The following is a 24,582-nucleotide window of genomic DNA, read 5'->3' on the forward strand; positions in this document are numbered from 1 at the left end:
TTCAGCAAAATTCTGCTGCATATCCTAAGTCAATGTGCACTGATAAACCACGCCCCATCAACTAAGACATGTAGAATGACTGGAGCAGTAGGCAACATTGGTGATTGTGTGCCACAACTGAGTTTACTCATCCAACCATTCTGTTCTTCTGAGACTACTAACAAATATACTTATTGGTTGGTATGTTCTATTGTGTCCAGTTTTGGGTGATCTACTGTAAGAGAGTTGCCACGGCCATGGAGAGAATACAGAAGAGATTTACTAAAATTATACCAGGAATGACAGGTTTTAGTTATGAGAAGAAACTAGAATTACTTTTCACTAGAACAGAGAAGGTTAAGGGGAGATCTGATAGAGGTTTTCAAAATTATGAAGGGTTTGATAAGTAAGTAGGAAATGAAAATCGGGAGAGATGTATAATTGGCAGCTGATCTGATATCGCCCATTTTACAAATTGCCCAAAGTCAAAATTACCCCCATTGTGTGTGAGCTGAAAACTTGCAAAACCAGTTGGTCTAAAAGACAGGATTTCCTCGACCAACATGCAATCTTAGTTAACTCACCTCGGGCCCATAAATTAATAACTCTTGGTTGGGTAGTCTCCAAGATCTGAAAATGAAGAGCACATGTAACAGTTTGACAGTAGAGGATAAAGCAAGCTTACTGCAGCACTTAATGAAAATGTCTGATCGGTGTATCTTGTTCCTCATTTTCAGATGCGTGATATTATTGGGGCAGCCGCTGCAGGGCAGAATTATTACCAAACCTCCATGGACAATACAATGACGTACATGAATGCATATTCAGTTTCAAGATACGTGCAAAATCGTGTGCGTACGTGGTATGAATACACATGGGAATCACAGGGCCTGCTTGGTATGTAAGCTGGGCCCACACTGTGCTTCCTATTTCAGAAGTTTCTCTTACATCTTTTACATTTAAAAAAAACCTTTATTTCTTTCAGATGCATCTGAGTTATTGGAAGAAATGCCAACAAAGATGCAGCTGGCCATTGCTATTGATGAAAACTATACAATAGTCAGCAAAGTTGACCTGTTTAAGGTATGTATATTTTAGCTTGCCTTTAGTTGACTGGATTCTGTCTATACTATTAACTGTGGGAATCGTACTGCAAAAAGTTCCGATGAGTCACTAGATGCAGCTTTTAAACTGAAAGTACACTATTGAAAGAATGCTTTGAAATTCCTCTGTGTGCTACTTTTAGGGCACTGTGCCACATGTTTATATTGTCTTCTTACCTGTGCTATTTTAATTTATTAACTCATTCAAAATAATAGAATACATGGAAATTTGATGCAAACATGTTAACCAGTCTGCTAAAAATCAGCCTGTGTATACAACAGAATTTATTATAGCTAACAATGTTTCACACTATTTCTCTATTCGTGAGGCGGCCATAAACAATATGTGTTGTCTCAGAGCTAATGTTACATCAACTCAAAAGTATGAGGCTACAATATATTTTTCTTAAAAACATGGACTCTCATTTATTTAAACATACTAATACATTCATCAGAAATTCATCCCTGTTATTTTAGTGGAGGTGTTAATCCATATGAATGCATCTGCTTAAATAGTGGGAGAGAGAAATTTCAGACAACACCTTAAATGTTCATACACAAGTATCCCACTATATAATTTCAGGACATAGACCTTGATTTTAACTTCCCCGCCTGGCATAATCCAGGACCAGTTAAGTCCTCCATACCATTTTAACTGCTCCACCCTGCCTGATTTACAGCAGGCATGGGGCAGTTAAAATGGAGCAAGGGACTTACCCATTCCTTTCCCACGCCAATCTGACCGACCGCAATTTTGCAGGCAGCAAGAACACCCGCCCCAAGCCGGAGCAGTCCTCTTTAAATATGTAGATTGGGCTCCGATTACATCATCGGGGCCTGATCTGTGATTTTAACCTGAGTACTGAGCGGGGCAACAGTGGTGGCTCTCCTCCCCACCCCCACTCCCACTCCCACTGCCCCAGCCCCCACCTGTCCACTTACCTTAGTGCCAGGAACCATTCCCTTTGTTCTCCAGCGGCTGCCTCCAACTGGCACACTTTCAACAGTCGAAAGCTGCTTCCCGGCCATTTTGGCAAATGAGCTCCAGCTGTTAAAATCAGCCAAGCCAACCCGTTGCTGCTCCCGGACAGACATCTATCTCCCCGTGCTACATTCTCAAGTCAAAATCGAGACCTTGGCCTTCCTGTATTAAGATAAAAAGGCCTGTTTTGCACAGATAGAGCTGAAAATAAAAGGAAACAACAGGATAACAGTTACCTCAAAGGCTCATGAAAGCTTAAGTGGAAATTGAAACAAAAAACAAATAATTTAGAAAATCAGTGCATAAATGTACTAAAAACTGTTCACTTAAATATGCCCTTTAAATTAACTGCTGTTTGCAGCTAATCCGCTAGCAACTGCAGATGGTCAATCTATAGGCATTATGATCTGCATAAGCAGGCACTGCACTGGTGTAATGGTCAGAAAATTGCACAGCAAGTGATATGATGTCACTCATCATTTTAATATATTAATGAAGCTCCGGCCTAGCTCTGTCTATTTTTCTATTCCACTATGACCTTTAAGAACATAAAAACATAAGAAATAGGCCATACAGCCCCTCGAGCATGCTTTGTCATTCAATAAGATCATGGCTGATCTTCGGCCTCAACTTGACTTTCCCACCCAATCCCCATATCCCTTGATTCCCTTAGAGTCCAAAAATCTATCAATCTCAGTCTTGAATATACTCAACGACTGAGCATCCACAGCCCTCTGGGGTAGTGAAATCGAAATATTCACGACCCTCTGAGTGAAGAAATTCCTCCTCATCTCAGTCCTAAATGTGCGACCCCTTATCCTGAGACTATGTCCCCTAGTTCTAGACTCTCTCAGCATCTACCCTGACAAGCCCTCTCAGAATCTTATATGTTTCAATGAGAGCACCTCTCATTCTTCTAAACTCCAGAAAGTATAGGCCCATTCTACTCAATCTCTCCTCAAAGGACAACCCTCTCATCCCAAGAATCAATCTAGTGAACCTTCGTTGCACTGCCTGTAAGGCAAGTATATCCCTCCTTAGATAAGGAGACCAAAACTATACACAGTTCTCCAGGTATGGTCTCGCCAAAGCCCTGTACAATTGCAGCAAGACTTCCTTACTCCTGTAGTCCAACCCCCTTGCAATAAAGACCAACATACCATTTGCCTTTCTAATTGTTTGCTGTACCTCCATGTTAACTTTTTGTGTTTCATGTACAAGGACACCCAAATCCCTCTGAACTCCAACATTTAATAGTTTCTCACCATTTAAAAAGTATTCTGTTTTTCTATTTTTCCTACCAAAGTGAATAACCTCACATTTCCCCACATTATACTCCATCTACCACCTTCTTGCCCACTCACTTAACCTGTCGATATTCCTTTGCAGACCCTTTGAGTCCTTCTCACAACTTACTTTCCCACCTAGCTTTGCATTGTTAGCAAACTTGGATACATTACACTTGGTCCCTTCATCGAAGTCATTAATATAGATTGTAAATAGCTGAGGCCCAAGCACCAATCCCTGCAGCACCCCACTAGTTACAACCTGCCAACCCAAAAATGACCATTTATCTCTACTCTCTGTTTTCTGGCTGTTAATCAATCCTCAATCCATACTAATATATTACCCCCAATTCCATGAGCACTAATCCTGTGTAACAAGCTCTTGTGGCACCTTCTTGAATCCCTTTTGAAAATCCAAATATACGACATGCACTGGTTCCCCTTTATTTACCTTGCTGGTTACACCCTCAAAAAGCTCTAATAAATTTGTCAAACACAATTTCCCTTTCATAAAACCATGTTGACTCTGCTTAATCATATTATGATTTGCTAAGTGCCCTGTTACTACGTCCTTAATAGGAGATTCTAGCATTTTCCCTACTATTGACGTCAGGCTAACTGGTCTACAGTTCCTTGTTTTCTCTCTCCCTCCTTTCTTGAATAGCGGGGTTACATTTGCTACCTTCCAATCCACTGGGACCGTTCTAGAATCTAGGGAATGCTGGAAAATCAAAACCAATGCATCCACTATCTCTGCAGCCACCTCTTTTAAAACCCTAGGATGTAGGCCATCAGGCCAAAGGGATTTGTTGGCTTTTAGTCCCATTAATTTTTCTTTACTAATCTTAATTACTTTAACTTCCTCTGTATCATTAGACCCTTGGTTCCCCACTATTTCCAGTATGTTTTTTGTGTCTTCGACTGTGAAGACAGATATAAAATACTTGTTTTACATCTCTGCCATTTCTTTATTCCCCATTATAATTTCTTCTTTCTCTGCCTCTGAGGGATCCAAGTTTACTTTCGCTAATCTCTTCCTTTTTATATACTTGTAGAAGCTTTTACAATCTGTTTTTATATTTCTTGCTAGTTTACTCTCATATTCTATTTTCTACCTCTTTATCAATTTCTTGGTTATTCTTTGCTGATTTCTAACACCCCCCCCCCTCCAACCACCACCAATCCTCAGGCTTACTACTCTTTTTGGCAACATTGTATGCCGCTTCCTTTAATCTAATACTATCCTCAACTTCTCTAGTTAGCCATGATTGGATCCCTTTTCCTATGGAGTTTTTATTCCTCAAGGGTGTGTATAGTCATAGGGAATTATGAATTATTTCTTTAAATGTTCTCCATTGCTTATCTACCATCATATCTTTTAATCTAATTTCCCAATCTACCTTAGCCAACTCACCCCTTATACCTACATAATTGGCCTTGTTTAAATTTAAGACCCTAGTTTTGGACTTAACTACATCACTCAAATTCAATATGAAATTCTATCATATTATGATCCCTCTTCCCCAGAAGATCCTAAGAACATAAGAACATAAGAAATAGGAGCAGGAGTAGGCCAATTGGCCCCTCGAGCCTGCTCCGCCATTCAATAAGATCATGGCTGATCTGATCCTAACCTCAAATCTAAATTCATGTCCAATTTCCTGCCCGCTCCCCGTAACCCCTAATTCCCTTTACTTCTAGGAAACTGTCTATTTCTGTTTTAAATTTATTTAATGATGTAGCTATCCTTTAGTATAAGATTACTAATTAATCCTGTCTCATTACGCAATACTAGATCTAAAATAGCCTGTTCCCAAGGTAGTTCCTCGACATATTGTTCTAGAAAACTGTCTTGAATGCATTCCATGAACTCATTCTCCAAAACTACTTTTGTCAGTTTGGTTTGGCCAGTCTATATGAAGATTAAAGTCCCCCATAATTATTGCCTTATCCTTGTTACATGTTCCTCTAATTTTCTAATTAATACTCTGTCCAACACTATAACCATTGTTAGGGGGACTGTAAACTACTCCCACCAGTGTTTTCTGCCCCTTGTTATTTTGTAGTTCCACCCATACTGATTCTACATCCTGATTTTCTGAGTTAAGATCCTTTCTCTCTACTGTCTTTACCTCATCCTTTATTATCAGGGCTACCCACCCCCCCTTTTCAGTTTTGCCTACCTTGTCTAAAAGTCAGGCGCTCTGGACTGGAACACAAGCAACATAATGAGTTATGTGGCATAGCTGGTTAACACATTATCCTGGGTTTGAGTCCTGTCCAGACTGCTGGGATTAAAGTTTCCTACCATGACGGTCATATATAAAATGAGTTTGGGAAATCTCAACTTAGTTTCTATGTGTGAGTGGATCCATAGCAAAAAAAAGCGCATAATTTGACAGAAATTGGCGATGACTTAGAGATGCCAGAAAGATGGCTATTGTGGTAAATGTATTAAAACCATACATGCACATTAAGAATTATTCTTCTGAGGTTGGCTGCAAGTCACATTATTGGGACAGAGTTGAGTGAGCTTTATTCTGCTTCCAATACTGCTCAGTGTTGTCACGGGGACCTAAAGTATTCTATTTCAAGCATTGACAGTCATCATTTTGTTGAGAACCAACAAAACAAAATATAACTTTTTGTTTGCAACCAATACACCATTTACTGTTAATGGTGAAGAAATGTAGTGTACTCCAGAGAAATTAGGTTACTCCATGGAGTAAAATGATCAGATTAAACGTCTCTGTCCTTGGTGAAATATGCATCAGCCTCCAGCTCTAGACTGTAGCATTTGTCACTGTTGGTTAAATTTGGACAGCAAGTATAAATGACCAGGTAACATCGGTAGTAATTTTTTCTTTTCAGCGTCTAAAAGGTTCTGTGCTTTTGCCAAGAGACTCTGAAATGAATCATTATAAATAACCTGTTATACATTGCATCCTGTGTTACTGGTTTTTAACAAGCATCTTTTGCTCTTAGGTGAAATCATAACAGACAAGAGAGTTATTTTGCCCAGATAAGAACCAGTTTCAGTGGTCTCAGGTAACCAACCCATTGTTGCATGCCAAAGTCCACAAGAGAATAAAATAAGGGGCTCGATTTTAAAATGGAACTGCAGCTGCATTGAGGGTGGGGTAGTGAATAAAATCGCGATTTCCAGGAGCAGGCAGAAATCCCAGCTCCAACACGGCTAAGAACGCACACGGCCCAGAGTCATCTGGGTGCACGCGCCATTCCCAAACCCAGAAGTCCCGCCGGTGGGATGAGATTTAAACAAGCAATTCAAGTACTTGAAATGTACATGAATCTAATTAAGAGTGAAGGCAAGCGATTTCAACGCTGCCTCAGCGTGTTTCCCGAGCTGTGCGAAACACACCATGGTGAAGGAGTCGTGTTTCAGCCGACAGCCAACTGGACATTTAAATGCCTGTTTGACAGATGGGGATAAAAGGTGAGTTATTGCAGCAGGGCACTCAGTTCTCTCAGACAAACTTTTGGCTGGGACACCTTTGTGTTCAGACTAAAAATTCTTGGTTCACACTCAGAGTTGTTCTGTTTACACATATTTACCAACTTTTCGGACCCCCTCAAACTGATACCATCAGGATGGGGGGGGCGCGATGGCTGCATTCATCACTACATCCGAGGACAAGCAATATCATTATCCTCACCAGGCACGGCAAGCACTTCTGCCACTTGCAGCTCCACAACACAGTGCTGTACCACAGGTACCTGCACAAGAGTACAGAGGGGAACAACAGAGGGAGCGATGTCGCAGGAGGCTCTACCCTTGTCAGAGGGTCTACAGACCGAGGTTCAGCTTCCTGGACCTCTCTGAGGAGCAGTACATACGGAGACTGAGAGTGAGTCACCAGGTGGTCGCAGACATCTGCAGCCTCCTTCACGCCGAGCTGCTCCCGGCTGGGCCCGGCGGCATCTCATTACCCATCACTGTTAAAGTGACCACTGCCCACAACTTCTTTGCCTCCGGATCATTCCAGGGTGCCACCGGTGACATCGCTGGGGTCGCTCGGTCATCTGCACACAAGTGCATAAGGCAGGTGACTGATGGCTTGGTTCGCATGGCCTCACAATATGTCAACTTCCCCATGGACGACCTCAGCCAGCCGGAGAGGGCAGTGGGATTCCTCTCTGTGCTGGCTTTCCACGTGTACAGGGTGCAATCAATTGCACCCATATAGCAATCTGAGCACCTTCACACGAGCCAGAACTGTTCATCAACAAAAAGGGGTATCACTCCATCAACGCTCAGCTTGTTTGTGACCACCTCAAAAGATTTCTTCACATGTGTGCCAGATTCCCTTGCAGCTGCCACGATTCGTTCATTCTGAGGGAATCCAACATCCCACCCCTCTTCCATGCACCGAACACCCTTGAGGGCTGGTTCCTCAGGGACAAGGAATATCCCCTGCACACGTGGCTCATGACACCTCTGAGGAACCCCAGTGAGCAACAGCGTTGATACAACGACAGCCACATCGTCACCAGGTCTATAATTGAACATGCGATAGGGCTGCTCAAGATGCGATTTCAGTGCCTCGATCATTCTGGGGGAGCGCTTCAATACGCACCAGCGAGAGTGGGTCCCCTTATGTCCTGCACAACATGTGCAACAAAGAGAGGTACTGGTTGAGGAGGCCCCATGCCCTCATCCACATTTGCCATCCACATTGAGGAGGAGCAGGAGCAGCAGGAGGAGGAGGACGAACCCATGGGCAAAGCAGCGGATCACCTGGCTGCTCGTGAGGCCAGGGAGTCACTCATATGTGAATGGTTCTCGTAAGATAAGAAAGTGAGAAGAGTCCAGTCCTCACGCTACCTGGAAAGGCCAGCGCCAACACCAGCCTCCTCCCCACCTCCCCCACCCCGGCACAAAACAGTCCTGCAAATACACATACACCCACTGTAAAGCGACACACTGGATGACATCAAGTGTCGCCCTTCATGGTGAAGCACATGAAAGGGCGCTGTCACAAAAGGCAGACAAGAATGGGCAAGACGTGGCAGTAGTGGTGAGAATGATGACATTTAATATGGCTTTAACAGAAACCAAATATAAATGAAGAACATGACAGTCTGTCAGACACCCTTGTGCATACCCTTCGTGATCACAAATCCTTAGCCGTTCTCTTCCTATTGCTTCACTCCCCTTCTTACCGAAGGGTAGTGAACAGTGAGGACGATAGCGATAGACTTCAAGAGGATTATAGACACTCTGGTGGCATGGGTGGACACGTAGCAGATGAGGTTTAACGCGGAAAAATGCGAGGTGATGCATTTTGGTAGGAAAAATGAGGAGAGGCAATATAAACTAGAGGGTACAATTCTAAAAGGGGTGGAGCAACAGAGGGATCTGGGGGTGTATGTGCATAAATCATTGAAGGTGACAGAGCAGGTTGAGAAAGCAGTTGAAAAAGCATATGGGGTCCTGGGCTTTATAAATAGAGGCATAGAGTACAAAAGCAAGGAAGTCATGATGAACCTTTAAATAGTTCGGCCACAACTGGAGTATTGTGTCCAGTTCTGGGCACCGCACTTGAGGAAGGATGTGAAGGCCTTAGAGAGGGGACAGAGGAGATTTACTAGAATGATTCCAGGGATGAGGGACTTAAATTATGTGAATAGACTGGAGAAGCTGGGATTGTTCTCCTTGGAACAGAGAAGGTTGAGAGGAGATTTGATAGAGGTGTTCAAAATCATGAAGGGTCTTGACGGAGTGGATAGAGAGAAACTGTTCCCATTGGTGGAATGGTAAAGAACCAGAGGACATAGATTTAAGGTGATTGGCAAAAGAACCAAAGGTGATATGAGGAAAAAAATTTTTAAACAGCGAGTGGTTAGGATCTGGAATGGACTGCCCAAGGGGGCGATGGAGGCAGATTCAATCATGGCCTTCAAAAGGAACTGGATAAGTACTTGAAACAAAAAAATGTGCAGGGATACGGGAATAGGGGGATGGCAGTGGAACTAGCTGGATTGCTCATGCGTAGAGCCGGGGTGAACTCGATGGGCCGAATGGTCTTCTTCCGTGCTGTAAACTTCTATGATTCTATTCTATGATCCTACGTGGTGCATCCCCTGTGGGTGCAGCAGATGTAGTGGCAGGTTGCTCATGTCCATGGCCAGATTGCTTGGATGCTTTGGGCCTATGCCCTCTGTGTTTTGGAGGCTGTGAGGGCCCCTCCAAAGGCTGATCCTCCTTCACCTGTGCAGGTGCTGACTCGGCTACCTGGAGGGGAGGCAGCATTGTGGGTACTGTTTGAGAGGAGGGACAACGGGTGAGACGTGGGAGCGCTCTGAGTGGCATCCCCACTTCCATGTCCCCTTTCGCCATCATCCCTCTCTTGGGCCAGGCCCACATCACTCCTACCACCCTGCTGGAGAACAGTTTGAAGGACATGTATGATGCCTTGGAAGCCCAGTTGTAAAGTTTCTGTCTGCCTGCAGAATTTGTTCACTGTGAGTCCAAACGGCCGTTGTCAGGCCCTGAATGGATTCATTTGTGAGCCATGCTTGAAGCTCATAGGAGACTAGTTTTATCTCCATCGCAGACATTCCCACATTTACCTGCAACACTATCTTGGACATTTCTGCACTTACCTGCGACAGTATCTCGGACATTCTAGCAGTTACATGCGACATTCTTTCAGACAGTTGCTCACCTCCCTGCGACACTATCTCAAAGATTCCCTCCCGCACCTGTGCCACCATTCCACTAATGCAGGAGTTGGACTCCTCCATCCTCTGGGCTATTTGGAGAGTGTGCGTGGCACCTGTTCCAGTTCCTCGCAAATGTGCTGCTGTCCCTCGATCATTCTTCTTTTAAAGGATGGCCCCCGGGGTTCAGCATCTGCGACCAGCTGAGCAGAACCTGGAGAGGAGTGCGCCCACCGATGCGGACTCTCCACAGCTGCTCCTGTCACCAGTGTCTGCTCGTGCTCACTTGTGTGTGGTGACTCACCAGGTGCCAACCCAACTGACTGACTACTGGGACCCACCAAGGTGTGAGTATCTGCGCTGGTGGACCGCTCGCTAAGATGTGACTGTGCGCCCTCAGAGGCCAGCAAATCCTCTGAGGAATTGCCCTCCGCCATCACTGCGGTCGTTGAAGGGCCTGGAAGGGAATGGAAGGCAATATTAAGCATCATCACAGATGTGTCATGTTACGATGAGCATACTGAGGTGTTCAACGTGCCAATCATTGTTAACATCAATTCATGTTGTGTAATCATAGAATCATAGAAGTTACAACATGGAAACAAAATGTCCATGTCGCCCAGTTTATACCACTAAGCTAGTCCCAATTGCCTGCACTTGGCCCATATCCCTCTATACCCATCTTACCCATGTAACTGTCCAAATGCTTTTTAAAAGACAAAATTGTACCCGCCTCTACTACTGCCTCTGGCAGCTCGTTCCAGACACTCACCACCCTTTGAGTGAAAAAATTGCCCCTCTGGACCCTTTTGTATCTCTCCCCTCTCACCTTAAATCTATGCCCCCTCGTTATAGACTCCCCTACCTTTGGGAAAAGATTTTGACTATCGACCTTATCTATGCCCCTCATTATTTTATAGACTTCTATAAGATCACCCCTTAACCTCCTACTCTCCAGGGAAAAAAGTCCCAGTCTGTCTAACCTCTCCCTGTAAGTCAAACCATCAAGTCCCGGTAGCATCCTAGTAAATCTTTTCTGCACTCTTTCTAGTTTAATAATATCCTTTCTATAATAGGGTGACCAGAACTGTACACAGTACTCCAAGTGTGGCCTCACCAATGCCCTGTACAACTTCAACAAGACATCCCAACTCCTGCATTCAATGTTCTGACCAATGAAACCAAGCATGCTGAATGCCTTCTTCACCACCCTATCCACCTGTGACTCCACTTTCAAGGAGCTATGAATCTGTACTCCCAGATCTCTTTGTTCTATAACTCTCCCCAACGCCCTACCATTAACGGAGTAGGTCCTGGCCCGATTCGATCTACCAAAATGCATCACCTCACATTTATCTAAATTAAACTCCATCTGCCATTCATCGGCCCACTGGCCCAATTTATCAAGATCCCGTTGCAATCCTAGATAACCTTCTTCACTGTCCACAATGCCACCAATCTTGGTGTCATCTGCAAACTTACTAACCATGAATGTTAAAGTTGTGACACCAGACGTTTGTGGGATGCCAGTCTCGGTGTCCCCGACAAACAGGCACTCGAGGGTGCGGCTGATCTGCAGGACCTCCTCCTCCGCGTCTGCAAGGACCACTATTTGTTGTGACCCCCCCACCCCCCTCCAGTCCTCGCCCTCTCCCTCTCCCGTGCATTTTGCGCTCTCTTCTAGAAGGGGAGAAAGTACAGATGCGTGAGTGAGTGATGGTGAAGTGGCCAACCAATTAATGCATTGCTTTGGGTGAGGCTGACCGTGAAAGAGGTGCATCAGAGGGTGAGTATCAGACAGAGTCATCACATTGGATCAGGATTGGGGTGAGTGGTAGTGGTGGGATGACTAATGGGGAGGTGAGGAAGTGCAGGTAAGTTGAGGATGAGCCTTAAGTGGGTGTGAGGAGTGATGTGATGGAGTAGTCTTGGCAGCGCAGAGTGAGTTGGGGGGGTGGGGTTTGTGGGGATGATGTGCGACACAGAATGCAGGAGAATTAATAAGTGTACTCACTTTTGCTGACCTAATTAGGTCATTGATACGCTTTCTGCACTGGACCCAGGTGCGGGATATGTTGCTGCTGATGGTGACCTCCTCTGCCACCTCGAGCCGGGCCTTCTTGGTGGCAGAGGAGGTCACTTCCTCCTGTCCTCCTCCTCACCCTGGCCAGTAGCAGCTGAAGTGAGGCATCGCTGAATCTTGGAGCAGCCTTGTTCCTGTTCTGCTCCATTGGATCTTCTGGCTCTTTGCTTCAGCAAAATCTATTGGAGCAATGGCCGTTTAAATCCAAATGCTCCAGCTGACAGCCCGTCATGTGGGTGCCCCGTCCACCCACTGCGCAGCTTTCAGACGGCAAACCCGGAAACAAGGTTAAGGGGCACCAATTAAGTAACGATCACATGGGGAACGGTAAGTCTTCATTAGTCGGGTTTGCCGCGCGCCCATTGACCCCCCCCCCCCCCTCCACTCCGCTGCCATCCCGCTGCCCTTCTAAAATCGAGCCCCAGGTTTCACTGTGGCATAATTAGTAACTCCCATATCAATATCACTTTAGTAAATCATGCAATCTAGGCATCACTCACATCTGGTAGGAACAGCATAGGGATGGGAGGAATTATTGGTAGCAACCCTACAGTTCTCTCCATAATTCAGTAAACTGTACATTTGACTGTACTTTCTGGGTATTTGTAGATTTAGTGCTGTCTAAAAGCCACTAAAATGTTTATCTTATTTGACATTAATCAATATTGTACTGCCATGTCTCTCCAGGAGTGTGACAAACGGATGATATATGATATGCTGCTCAGGCTGAAGTCAATTGTATATTTGCCTGGTGATTTTGTATGTAAGAAGGTAATCTTCATTTTTCTCCTGTTCATGAAGTAAATTAATTGCACCCAAATGTGCCTAATTAAATTCAGTTGGACTTATAATTCACTCATGGGTGGCACTCATGTTCAGAATTAGCACTGAAGTCAAATTATAAATATCTATGAAAAACAGTAAGGCTTGAGACTCACATTACAAAAATGTTTGATAATTATATGTAATTGTAGAAACTTGAGAATTTGATTACATTCTAGGCATGAATTATAGAAATGCAAAGACTGTCAGAAGCTTTCACTAATAATGCAGATAATCATTGTAAACCATAATTATACTTCACTAGAAAAGTGGACTTGATATAGAATTTCACAGGCAGCAAAAATAAATCAAGTCTTCAAACCCTTCTTTCTATTTATTATTATTTATAATGTAAAATAGATCTTTTTGTTTATCTCATTTTTATTCTCATTAGCTATTTTCACTCCCAGACCTGTGAATGGAAGCTGTGCTCACCTTTCATGTCTGAAGTCTGGACTTATATTTTTAGTAATTTAACTTGTTATGTTCTCTTTTTAGAGAAAAATGTTTCCTTGCCTGTTGATAATTACGATAAAACAGTTGATAAAAGCTGAATTACAGTGGTTTGTCCAAAAACTCCTACAGCAAACCTTTCTTTGGTACAGGAAGGCAGAAGAGCCATGTATCATTTCAATCATAACATCACATGTAATGATGCATTTTAATGACATTTATATTCTCATGCCATGTGTTTGCAAACAAACAAACAAAACAGTGTCAGCTGTGGCTCAGTTGTAGCACTCTCACCTTTGAATCAAAAGGTTGTGGGTTCAAGTCCCAATCCAGAGGCTTGAGCACATTATCTAGGCTACTGCTTCGGTATAGTGCTGAGGGTTTGCTGCACTGTTAGTATGTGCCGCCTTTCAGATGAGACATCAGACCTCTCAGGTGGATGTATAAGATCCCACTGCACTATTCAAAGAAAAGTAGGGGAGTTCTCCCAGTGTTCTAGCCAACATTCATAACTCAACCAACACCTAAAACAGATAATCTGATCATTTATTTCATTGCTGTTAGTGGAAGCTTGATGTGTGCAAAACGGCTGCCAAGTTTCCTACATTACAACAGTGACTACACTTCAAAAGTACTTAATTGCTTGTAAAGTGCTGTGGGATGTCCTGAGGTTGTGAAAGGCCCTATATAAATGTAAGTCTTTCTTTCAGATTTGCTAGTTTCTCATATAGAGAGAGAGCCCCTTTAATGGAAGTATTCTACTGAACAGTCCCATAATCCTAAATGTTGCTAAATTTATATTTATAAGGGTCTTTCAGTCTTCCCTTTTTACATTTTCAAACTGCTGGTTGGAAGGAGGCATCTTATGTAGAACTTGACCCACTCCCCAATCACACAATCTCTTAGGAGAGACAAAAAAAACTGTGGCCAACTTAGGAAAAAGTCTGGGGATTCCCCAAGGCAATCAAGGAAGGCTCTGGTAGACTTGTAACTCAGGAATCTCACTGCTTCCAAATACCCTGCAACTTAGCCTCCTTTTGAAAGACTGAGGAAAACCCATAATCACAGCAGAGTTGTCACGGTGAACAATAACTCTGTGAAAATAAATACTTCCTAACATCTAGCCTAACACTTTTTCTATGTATTTTGTATGCCTGCTGTCTAGTTCTCCTATTCCTCTCAAATAACCTATCCACCTGAACTGAATCTAATCCCTTCATCGTTTTAAAAACCTCAATCATATCTACTCTAAGACTGTGCTTCTCTAATTAAATTAATTCGATAATTAAAATAGCTCCAACTCATCAAACTAGGAGCCCAAAGACTTGAGGGGGGGAGGGATTTTAATCCCGAAGGTTGGCTGGCTTGAGAGTGGGTGGGAAAGTAAAAATTGTAAAATTGTCAAACTCTACCCGCCCACTTCCGGTTTTAAGGGAGGCGGGCGACCAACCCGCTCTCAGGAGGTGGGTCGGCCAGTAAAATCTTTTAAGGAGGCTGCGTGCTTCCATTTTAACAGCAATTTTATTTTTAACTCATGGAGGCTAGAATTCATAGCGTTTGTGATTCTCGCCAGGTAAAAGGAGGCGAGAACCGCCGGATCATTAGGTAAGTGCCTTTATTGCACTGCTTGTGGGCCAGGAGGAGCAGGAGTGTTTCTTCCAGGCCCAACAAGCTTATCTGTCGCGATCGGACTCCCACGATCGGCTGACCACCCCTCGCGATTGACTGACACCTCCCCGATGTCTCCAGCCTCTGCACTCCCCTCCGCCCCGAAATCTCCAGACCCTCCCCCGATGTCTGAACCCCCCGCGACGTCTGCCTCCACCGCCACATTCCCCCCCCCCACCACGGTGATGTCCGGCCACACCTTCCAATAACCGACTGCCCACCCCCGCCCCCACGATGTCAGACTTACCTGGCATCCGCTCCCCAGCTGTTTTCCCGTCCAACAGGCAACCATCCTGTTGATCTGGCTGGCTGTCATGTGGGAAACCTGCTCAGAAAATGCAAAAGATGTCCTGCAGTTAAATTCTGCACGACATCCGGGAAATCCATACTTCCGGGTTTCCTCCCCCCGCTCCCTTCATGGTTCCAAGTTAAAATTGAGGCCCTGGTATTATTTTGGTTGCCCTCCTCTGTACCTTCTCTAGAGCCTTGATAAACCTGCCACGTGTGTGGACAAAAATTGGACAAATTACTCCAAATGTGGTTATACCAGGGCCTTATACAGCTTAATTTTAGTTTTGAATGTATTGGCCTAGGAATACAACCTAAAAGCCTATTTGTTTCCCCAATGTCCTTATCACACTGCTTCTGAACCTTCAATGATTTATTAACTACGACCCCAGGTCCCTCTTCTGCTGTTTAACCTTTAGCAAGTACACATGCATTGTATGCCCCTGCCTGGAATTTTGCAGACCCAAATGCATAACACTACTTATCCACATTGAAATACCCCTGCCACACATTGGACCATTCCCCCTTAATTGTTTGTAACTACTTATCTATTTTATATTAAAAAATCCATAGATGGTATCCTAACCCTAACCCTAACCCTAATGAACCATTTTGAAATGAGGTGGACTTTGTTTTAGGGCTTCTGAATCCTGGAAGGACTCTTCAGCAAGCTGCATTTCCACTGGAGGTGTGTGGACAGGATGGTCCCGACACCTACGTGAGCAGACAGCTGAGGACACTAGCTGGAAAGTCACAGGAGCTGTCACCAGGAGAGAGCACAGCATCATGGAGGCAGATTCCAGCCACGCCACTTTTACTGAGTCCTGGATCTAAGTGCCCACTGAACCACGAGAGGACAGACCTGATGGTATCAGTTAGGTCCGGCAGACCATGAAAGATGGTATCTCGAATCTCTGGGAAGCAAGTTGCCATCATTTTCCCCAGACAATCCCTCAAGGCTCGAAGACCAGCGATCAAAGCATCCATGTTGAATGCACTATCTGGTCTGGGAGGCCTCTCTGTCAGTGGGAATGGGTGCAGATGTTACTCGTGCCACCACTTGCTCCAGGTTGTGCTGCGTTGTATTGAATTCTTCTGATATTGGCACCGAGGATAGCATTGGACTCCACCTTGAACCCTGCCATCTGTTTCAAGCCTATCTCAGTACCTCCGCTCCCCAATGTCAGATCCCATTTTCACCTCTGACACCCTTATGTTTTGAGTCTCACTCAGTGAAAAACCCTCATCAGAACTATCTACAAAGCCCAGATCGATTTCTCTAAGCTGGTGAGTGAGAGAGAAAGGGTGTGAAGATAAGAACATAAGAAATAGGAGCAGGAGTAGGCCATACAGCCCCTCGAGCCTGCTCTGCCACTTAATAAGATCATGGCTGATCTTCTACCTCAACTCCACTTTCCCGTTCTATCCCCATATCCCTTGATTCCCTTAGTGTCCAAAAATCTATCGATTTCAGTCTTCAATATATTCAATGACTGAGCATCCACAGCCCTCTGGAGTAGAGAATTCCAAAGATTCTCAACCCTCTGAGTGAAGACATATTTCCTCATCTCGGTCCTAAATGGCTGACCCCTTATCTTGAGAATATGACCCTCAGTTCTAGACTCTCTAGACAGGGGATAAAGCCTCTCTGCATCTGCCCTGTCAAGCCCTCTATGAGATCACTGTTTCAATGAGATCACCTCTCATTTTTCTAAACTCCTGAGAATATAGGCCCATTCTACTCAACCTCTCCTCAAAGGACAACCCTCTCATCCCAGGAATCAATCTAGTGAACCTTTGTTGCACCCCCTCCAAGGCAAATATATCCTTCCTTCAGTAAGGAGACCAAAACTATACACAGTACTCCAGGTGCGGTCTCACCAGAGCCCTATATAATTGCAGCAAGACCTCCTTACTCTTATACTCCAACCCCCTTGCAATAAAGGCCAACATGCCATTTGCCTTTCTAATTCCTTGCTGTACCTGCATGTTAACTTTCTATGATTCATGAACAAGCACACCCAAATCCCTCTGACTACCAATATTTCTTAGTGTCTCACCTTTTAAGAAAAGTATTCTGTTTTTCTATTTTTCCTACCAAAGTGAATAACCTCATATTTCCCCACATTATACTCCATCTACCACCTTCTTGCCCATTCACTTAACCTGTTGATATCCCTTTGCAGACTCTTTGCATCCTCCTCATAGCTTACTTTCCCACCTAGCTTTGTATCACCAGCAAACGTGGATACATTACACTTGGTCCCTTCATCTAAGTCATTAATATAGATTCTAAATAACTAAGGCCCAAGCACTGATCCTTGTAGCACCCCACTAGTTACAACCTGCCAACCCAAAAATTACCCGTTTATTCCTACTCTCTATTTTGTGTCCGTTAACCAATTCTCTATCCATGATAATATGTTACTCCCAATCCCATGAGACTTAATCTTATGTAACAACCTCTTGTGTGGCATCTTATCAAATGCCTTTTGAAAATACAAATATACTACATCCACTGGTTCCCCTTTATCTACCCTGCTAGTTACACCCTCAAAAAACTCTTAATAGATTTGTCAAACATGATTTCCCTTTCATAAAACCATGTTGACTCTGCTAATCATATTATGATTTTCTAAGTGCCCTGTTACCATGTCCTTAATAAGAGATTCCAGCATTTTCCCGACTCTGATATCAAGCTAACTGGCTTATAGTTCCCTGTTTTATCTTTCCCTCCTTTCTTGAATAGCGGGGTTACATTTGCTACCTTCCAATCCATGGGGACTGTTCTCCAATCTAGGGAATTCTGGAAGATCAAAACAAATGCATCCATTATCTCTGCAGTCACCTCTTTTAAAACCCTAGGATGGAGGCCATCAGGTCTTCCAGATTTCTCGCTTTCTCCAGTGCTGCCAGTTCATCTGTAAGCAGCAACAGGTTTCTGCTTCTCCCATCTGTATTAACTGTCTGCCTCCCTCTCCTCTCCATGTCAGCCATTCAGAGTCCCTTTGGGACCTAACTACTGCTGCATTTAATTTCTCTCCGAGTCACTCCTGAAGAGGATATTATTAACACACAGCACTCAAGCTGGGCTCAGATTTCAAAGTAACTAATGAGGTTTATTTATAGAAATTAAACAACTGGGCACATACATAATAGCACAAGCTTGTGCACAATAACAGTGGTAAACGGCTTGATCTTTTAAAACTGCACTCTGCTCCTGATTGCTGTGAATGTAATGAGTCTCTTTAGCAACAGCCTGTAAATTTCAGTTCTATTTCATCCAGGACCAACCTGATTCTGACACTTTTCATGGTTCAGTCAGTCTGTCTGTCTCACAAGCTGTAGCTTTAAATTATCTGCTCACAAGCTGTAGCCTTAAATTATCCATTAGCCTTTGCGTTGCCTGGAATACATCGTAATGGCCTAATGGTTCTTCTAACTGTTCCATTTCCGGTTGAATAACCCACAGCTGGGAGTTGTTCCCATTATTCAAATATAGCCTTCAGGCTTAATTAGCACATGAACACTGAATGCAAGTCAAAATGAAAAGCTGCCTTTTGAAAACCAGAAATTCCAAAACCGTGTGCCTCTTCGACATTCCCCAGCTTTAGTTTTACATTTGTATAGAGCAATACTATTAACATAAACTCATACACAAAGCTGGTTGTGCCTCTAACCACCTATATACAGAGACAATACTTTGAAATTTGGGACAGATGAACAAAATGTTTTATGTCTCTGCATATGTTCTTGTGCTTTTATAATCTTTTTATTGGTAATTCAGGATACTTGGTGGATGTAGAGAAATAAGGAACTTGCATTTATATAGCACTTTTCACATTTCCAAGAAATATCATATCATAGTAGGTACAACACAGGAGGAGGCCTTTTGGCCCATCGTGCCTGTGCCGGCTCTTTGAAAGAGCTTTCCAATTAGTCCCATTCCTTTGCTCTTCCCCCATAGCCTTGTAATTTTATTTTCCCTTCACGTATTTATCCAATTCCTTTTGAAAAAAAGAAAGAAAGTTACAATTGAATCTGCTTCCACCACCCTTTCAGGCAGTGCATTCCAGACCATTACAACTTGCTGTATAAAAAAAATGTTTCCTCATGTTGCCTCTGGCTCTTTTACTGATCACCTTAAATCTGCGTCCTCTGACCCTTCTGCCATTGGAAACAGTTTCTCCTTATTTACTCTATCAAAACCGTTCATGATCTTGAATACCTCTATCAAATCTCCATTTAACCTCTGTTCTAAGGAGAACAACCCCAGCTTCTCCAGTCTCTCCACATAACTGAAGTCCCTCATCCCTGGTACCATTCTAGTAAATCTCTTCTGCACCCTCTCTAAGGCCTTGACATTCTTCCTAAAGTGTGGTGCCCAGAATTGAACACAATATTCCAGCTGAGGCCTAACCAGTGTTTTATAAAGGTTTAGCATAACCTCCTTGCTTTTGTACTCTATGCCTCTATTGCCTACAATTCCTGCACTATGTGGGAACTTCAGGACGCCAGTTGCTCGAACTCAAGCTGAGGGTTTCTGAGCTTGAGGGGCAGCTGGAGTCACTGCAGGGCATAAAGGAGGCTGAAGGTTTCCTGGATCGTACGTTCCAGGAGGTGGTCACCCCGCAGCCACAGAGAACTCAGGATAGCAAGTGGGTGGCCATCCAAAAGGGTAGGAAGAGGCAGATAGTGCAGGAATCTTCTGGGTGTGTGACACTATCAAACCAGTATTTAGCATTGAATACTAGCGAGGGTGATGACACCTCACAGGGATGCAGTTGTGAGTGTGGCACCGTGCGGCAAAGGTCTGCATGGGGGGCACAGTGAAGTGTAGAAATGCAGTAGTCAAAGGGGATTCGATAATCAAGGGGACAGACAGGCATTTCTGTGACTGCCGATGTGAGTCCCGCATGGTGCGTTGCCTCCCTGGTGCCAGGGTAAAGAACATCACGGAGAAGGTGCAGAACATCCTGCAGGGGGAAGGGGAACAGTCAGAAGTCACGGTCCATTCGGGTACCAATGACATAGGAAAGAAAAGGGAGGAGGTCCTGCGGTCAGAGTTTCAGGAGCTAGGGAGGAAGTTAAAAAGCTGGACCTCAAAGGTAGTAATCTCTGGATTACTCCAAGTGCCACGTGCTCGTGAGTACAGAAAGTCAAAGATAAGGCAGGTTAATGCATGGCTAGAGTAATGGTGCAAGAGGGAGGGGCATTGGAACCAGTTCTGGAGCAGGAGGGACCTGTTCAAGGCGGACAGGTTGCACCTCAACAGAGCTGGGACCAATATCCTCGCGGGGAGGTTCACTAGTGCTATGGGGGAGAATTTAAACTAATTTGGCAGGGGGGTGGGCACCAGAGTTAGCATTAGAAAGGAGAACCAAGATACACAAAGGATTGGGAGAGACAGATAGCACTAGAGTAAGAAATAGTACAATATCAGGTGGGATCAGACTAAGAGAGAATACGAGAAGGTCTAAGATAGGTTTACAGTGAATGTATGTAAACGCATGAAGCATGGTAAATAAGGTTGGTAAGCTGCAGGCACAAATAGCCACATAGGAATCTGATGTAGTGGCGATAACGGAGACCTGGCTCCTAAAAGGGCAGGATTGGGTACTGAATATTCCAGGATACAAGTTCTTCAGGAAAGATAGAGAAGGAAGGAAAGGAGGGGGCGTGGAATATTGATTAAGGAGAATCTTGCAGTGCTGGAGAGAGTCTATGGGCTCGTTTTTGGCGTCGTGTTTGCGGCGGGTTCCCAGCGGGGTGGCCCCGAAAATCCCGATATCCGGTCACGTGACCGGATCGCGACGAAATCCCGGCCACTTCCGGGTACCGCGCTGACGTGCGGGGCTGCGCGCGCAAGCCCCGCTGGTGGGAATCCCGCAGGCAATTAAAGCCAGCGGGGTTCCACTTGAGTGTACTTACCTTGCTTGTTGTGGTCATTTAATGAGCTGAAGCAGCTGTCAAAAGAGGAAGTGTGGGATTTTAGGTTCAAGGCAGTGAGTTTCACACACTGGGGGAAACAGTCCCTCCTCAACCAGGCGTGTTGCAGCCAGCAGCCTGTGGCAGGTGCCAAGGTGCACTCCACGGGGGAGAGCCCTCACCCACGCAGGAGGCCACCGCGTCACATAGGGCAACCCCTGCCCCCCACCACCCCCCGCCAAGCCAGAGGACAGACCGACACAAAACCGCAGCCCCAGTCCGAGGAACCACCCACCTACCCTGCACAACCCCTCAGACCAACACCTGCCAGATGGGTGGTGCGTTGACATCGTCGGAGGACGAACAGCATGACCAGCCCCAGCAGCCTCGCAGTCCACGCCGTCCGCCTCGGAGACGTGGGGTCCCCCAACACGGTGCGGTGGCACACCCACCTGCACAGCAGGAGGGAGGGCAACCGCAGAGAGAGATGCGTCGCAGGAGGCACTACCCTCTGCACAGGGTGTACAGAGCGAGGCTCAGCTTCATGGACCTCTCCGAGGAGCAGTGCATACGTCGGCTCAGAGTCAATCGCCAGGTAGTCGCCAACATCTGCAGCCTCCTTAACGACGAGCTGTTCCCTGATGGACCAAGCAGCATCTTCTTACCTGTCGCCGTCAAAGTCACCACTGCCCTCAACTTCTTCGCATCCGGTTCCTTCCAGGGTGCCACCGGGGACATCACCGGGGTCTGTCAGTCCTCTGCACACAAGTGCATAAGGCAGGTCACCGATGGGTTGTTCCGCAGGGCCTCGCACTACATCAACTTCGCCATGGACGAGCGCAGCCAGATGGAGAGGGCGGTTGGATTCCATGCCATGGCCGGCTTCCCACGGGTGCAGGGTGTAATCAACTGCACCCACATCGCAATACGGGCACCTCCGCATGAGCCAGGGCTGTTCATCAACAGGAAGGGGTATCACTCCATGAACGCCCAGCTCATCTGTGACCACCGCCAGAGATTCCTACACGTGTGCGCCAGATACCCCGGCAGCTGCCACGATGCCTTCGTCCTCAGGGAGTCCGCCGTCCCGCCCATCCTGCAGGCACCCAACGCCGGCAACGGCTGGCTCCTCGGTGACAAGGGGTATCCCCTACACACGTGGCTCATGACACCTCTGAGGAACCCCATCACCGAGCCGGAGCGTCGGTACAATGACAGCCACACTGCTACCAGGTCTACAATTGAGCAGACCATAGGGCTGCTCAAGATGCGCTTCAGGTGCCTTGATCGTTCTGGGGGAGCGCTGCAATACACACCATTCAGAGTGGGACGAATCATGGTTGTCTGCTGTGCCCTGCACAACATGGCACAACAGAGAGGGGTGCCGCTGGAGGAGGCCCCATCCACACCCGCCACCCACATTGAGGACGGCGAGGGCGAGGAGGAGGAGGAGGAGGAGGAGGCGGAGGAGGAGGACGCGCCAGAGGATAGTGGACGACCCATGCGCCGAACCACGACTCACCAGGATGGTCGCCGGGCCAGGGAGGCACTCATACGTCAACGGTTCTCCTAGAGTCAGACAGTGCGAGGCGCTCGCATCTCCTCACCTGCACATGCGAGCGGCCATACCAGCCCCCTCCGCTGAAGACTGTTGCCAGTACTCCTGCACCCACAGCAGTGTGCCCAATGGGCGGCAGCAGGTGTTCGCCGTCATGATGGCCTCCACGGAACGCACCTATTGCACAGGCCGCGGAAGAATGGACAAGAGGTGGCAGGAGTGGTGAGAATAGAGTATTTAATATCTCCAATGTGACATGATATAAAAAAAAATGTACAAATTAATAGACACCCTGGTGTATTCCCTTTGTGATTATAACGCCTTTGCATTTCTTTTCCGGGTACCCCTACGTGGTGCTACCCCTGTGGCTCCAGCAGAGGTAGTGGCAGGTTGCTCGTATTCTCGCCTTGACCAGGTAGATGCTTTTGGCGGACGGCCCCTGGGTTTCGGTGCCCGTGAGGGCACCTCCACAGACTGCTCCTCCTGCACCGGGGCAGGGGCAGACTCAGCCACCTGGAGAGGAGGCACCATTGCGGGTACTGGTTGAGAGGTGGGCGACGGGTGGGACGTGGGGGCACCTTGAGAAGCGTCCCCGCTTCCATGTCCCCGGTCACCATCATCCCTCTCGTGGCCTCGGCCCACATCACCCCTTCCACCCTGCTGGACGGCAGTTTGGATTGCATGTGTGAGGCCTTGCAAGGCCACCCCTAGTGTATCCGTCAGCCTGTTGATGGCGGCGGAATGTTGCTCACCCTGAATCCGTACAGACGTTGTCAGGGCCTGCAAGGACTCGATCTGGAGCTGTGCGTGACGCTCGAGGGAGGCCAGCCTGTCCTCCACCGCAGACAGTCCCGCACCTACCCGCGACACTGTGTCGCCGGTACCCTCCTGTGCCTGCGCCACCAATGCCCGCATGCAGGAGTTGGACTCCTCCATCGCCTGCGCTATTGTGGACAATGCGCGCGGCACCTCTCCCAGTACCTCAGCAATTAGCTGGTGCCCCTCGACAACTCTCCTTTTCACTGGTGGCCCCCTGGGTTCAGCATCTGGGTCCGGCTGAGCAGAGCCTGGAGATGAGTGCTCCCTCCGTCGCGGACCCTCCGCGGCTGCCCCTGCCACCAGGGTCTGCTCATGCTCACTCGTGTGCGGTGACTCACCAAGTGCTACCCCAACTAGTTGGCGAGGGGGACCCACCGAGGTGCGTGTCTCTGCGCTGGTGGATGGTTGGCTCTGATGTGACGATGCACCCTCAGAGACCGCCATGTCCTCTGAGGAATCGCCCTCCTCGATCGCTTCACACACAGACGGCCCTGCAAGAGAACAGAGGGCACTATGAGGCATGTGGACCAACTTGACAGTGCGCCTGATGGCAGGTGATGATACGGTCACTCGCGATCATGGGTGTTGAGTGTCAGCTTTCCCTTACCGGCCGTTTCGGCAGCGACACACTCGCCATCAGCCACCGACAGGCAATGTCGCGTGCGGGCGAGGTCGAGCGCCTCCACCTCGGCGTCGGTGAGCTCCACCACTTGCGGCGGGCCACCTCCGGTGCGTGCCCTTTCGCGATTGTTCTTGCTCCTCTTCTCCTGTGAAGGCAAAACACAGATGTGTGAGTGGGTGCGTATTGCATCGTGAGACGCATCGAGCATCAGTGTGGGTGGGTTGAGCGTGGCGCAGATGGATGGGAGGATGCGTGTGCCACGTGCCCATCCCATTGCATGGGGATTGGGGTGTGTGGTAGTGTTCGG

At 46.5% G+C, this 24,582-nt stretch overlaps 1 protein-coding gene across 1 annotated transcript in view; it reads left to right on the forward strand.

The window, feature by feature from the left end:
- The window catches only part of LOC137308149 (cyclic nucleotide-gated channel beta-3-like), a 194,398-nt gene that overhangs the window by 106,369 nt on the left and 63,447 nt on the right, over positions 1-24,582 (forward strand). Inside the window, 3 exon segments of the mRNA XM_067977037.1 lie at positions 717-876; positions 965-1,062; positions 12,805-12,888. Coding sequence (XP_067833138.1) covers positions 717-876; positions 965-1,062; positions 12,805-12,888 — 342 coding nt within the window.

Source organism: Heptranchias perlo, chromosome 3, assembly GCF_035084215.1.
Source record: "Heptranchias perlo isolate sHepPer1 chromosome 3, sHepPer1.hap1, whole genome shotgun sequence".
Classification (NCBI taxonomy): Eukaryota; Metazoa; Chordata; class Chondrichthyes; order Hexanchiformes; family Hexanchidae; genus Heptranchias; species Heptranchias perlo.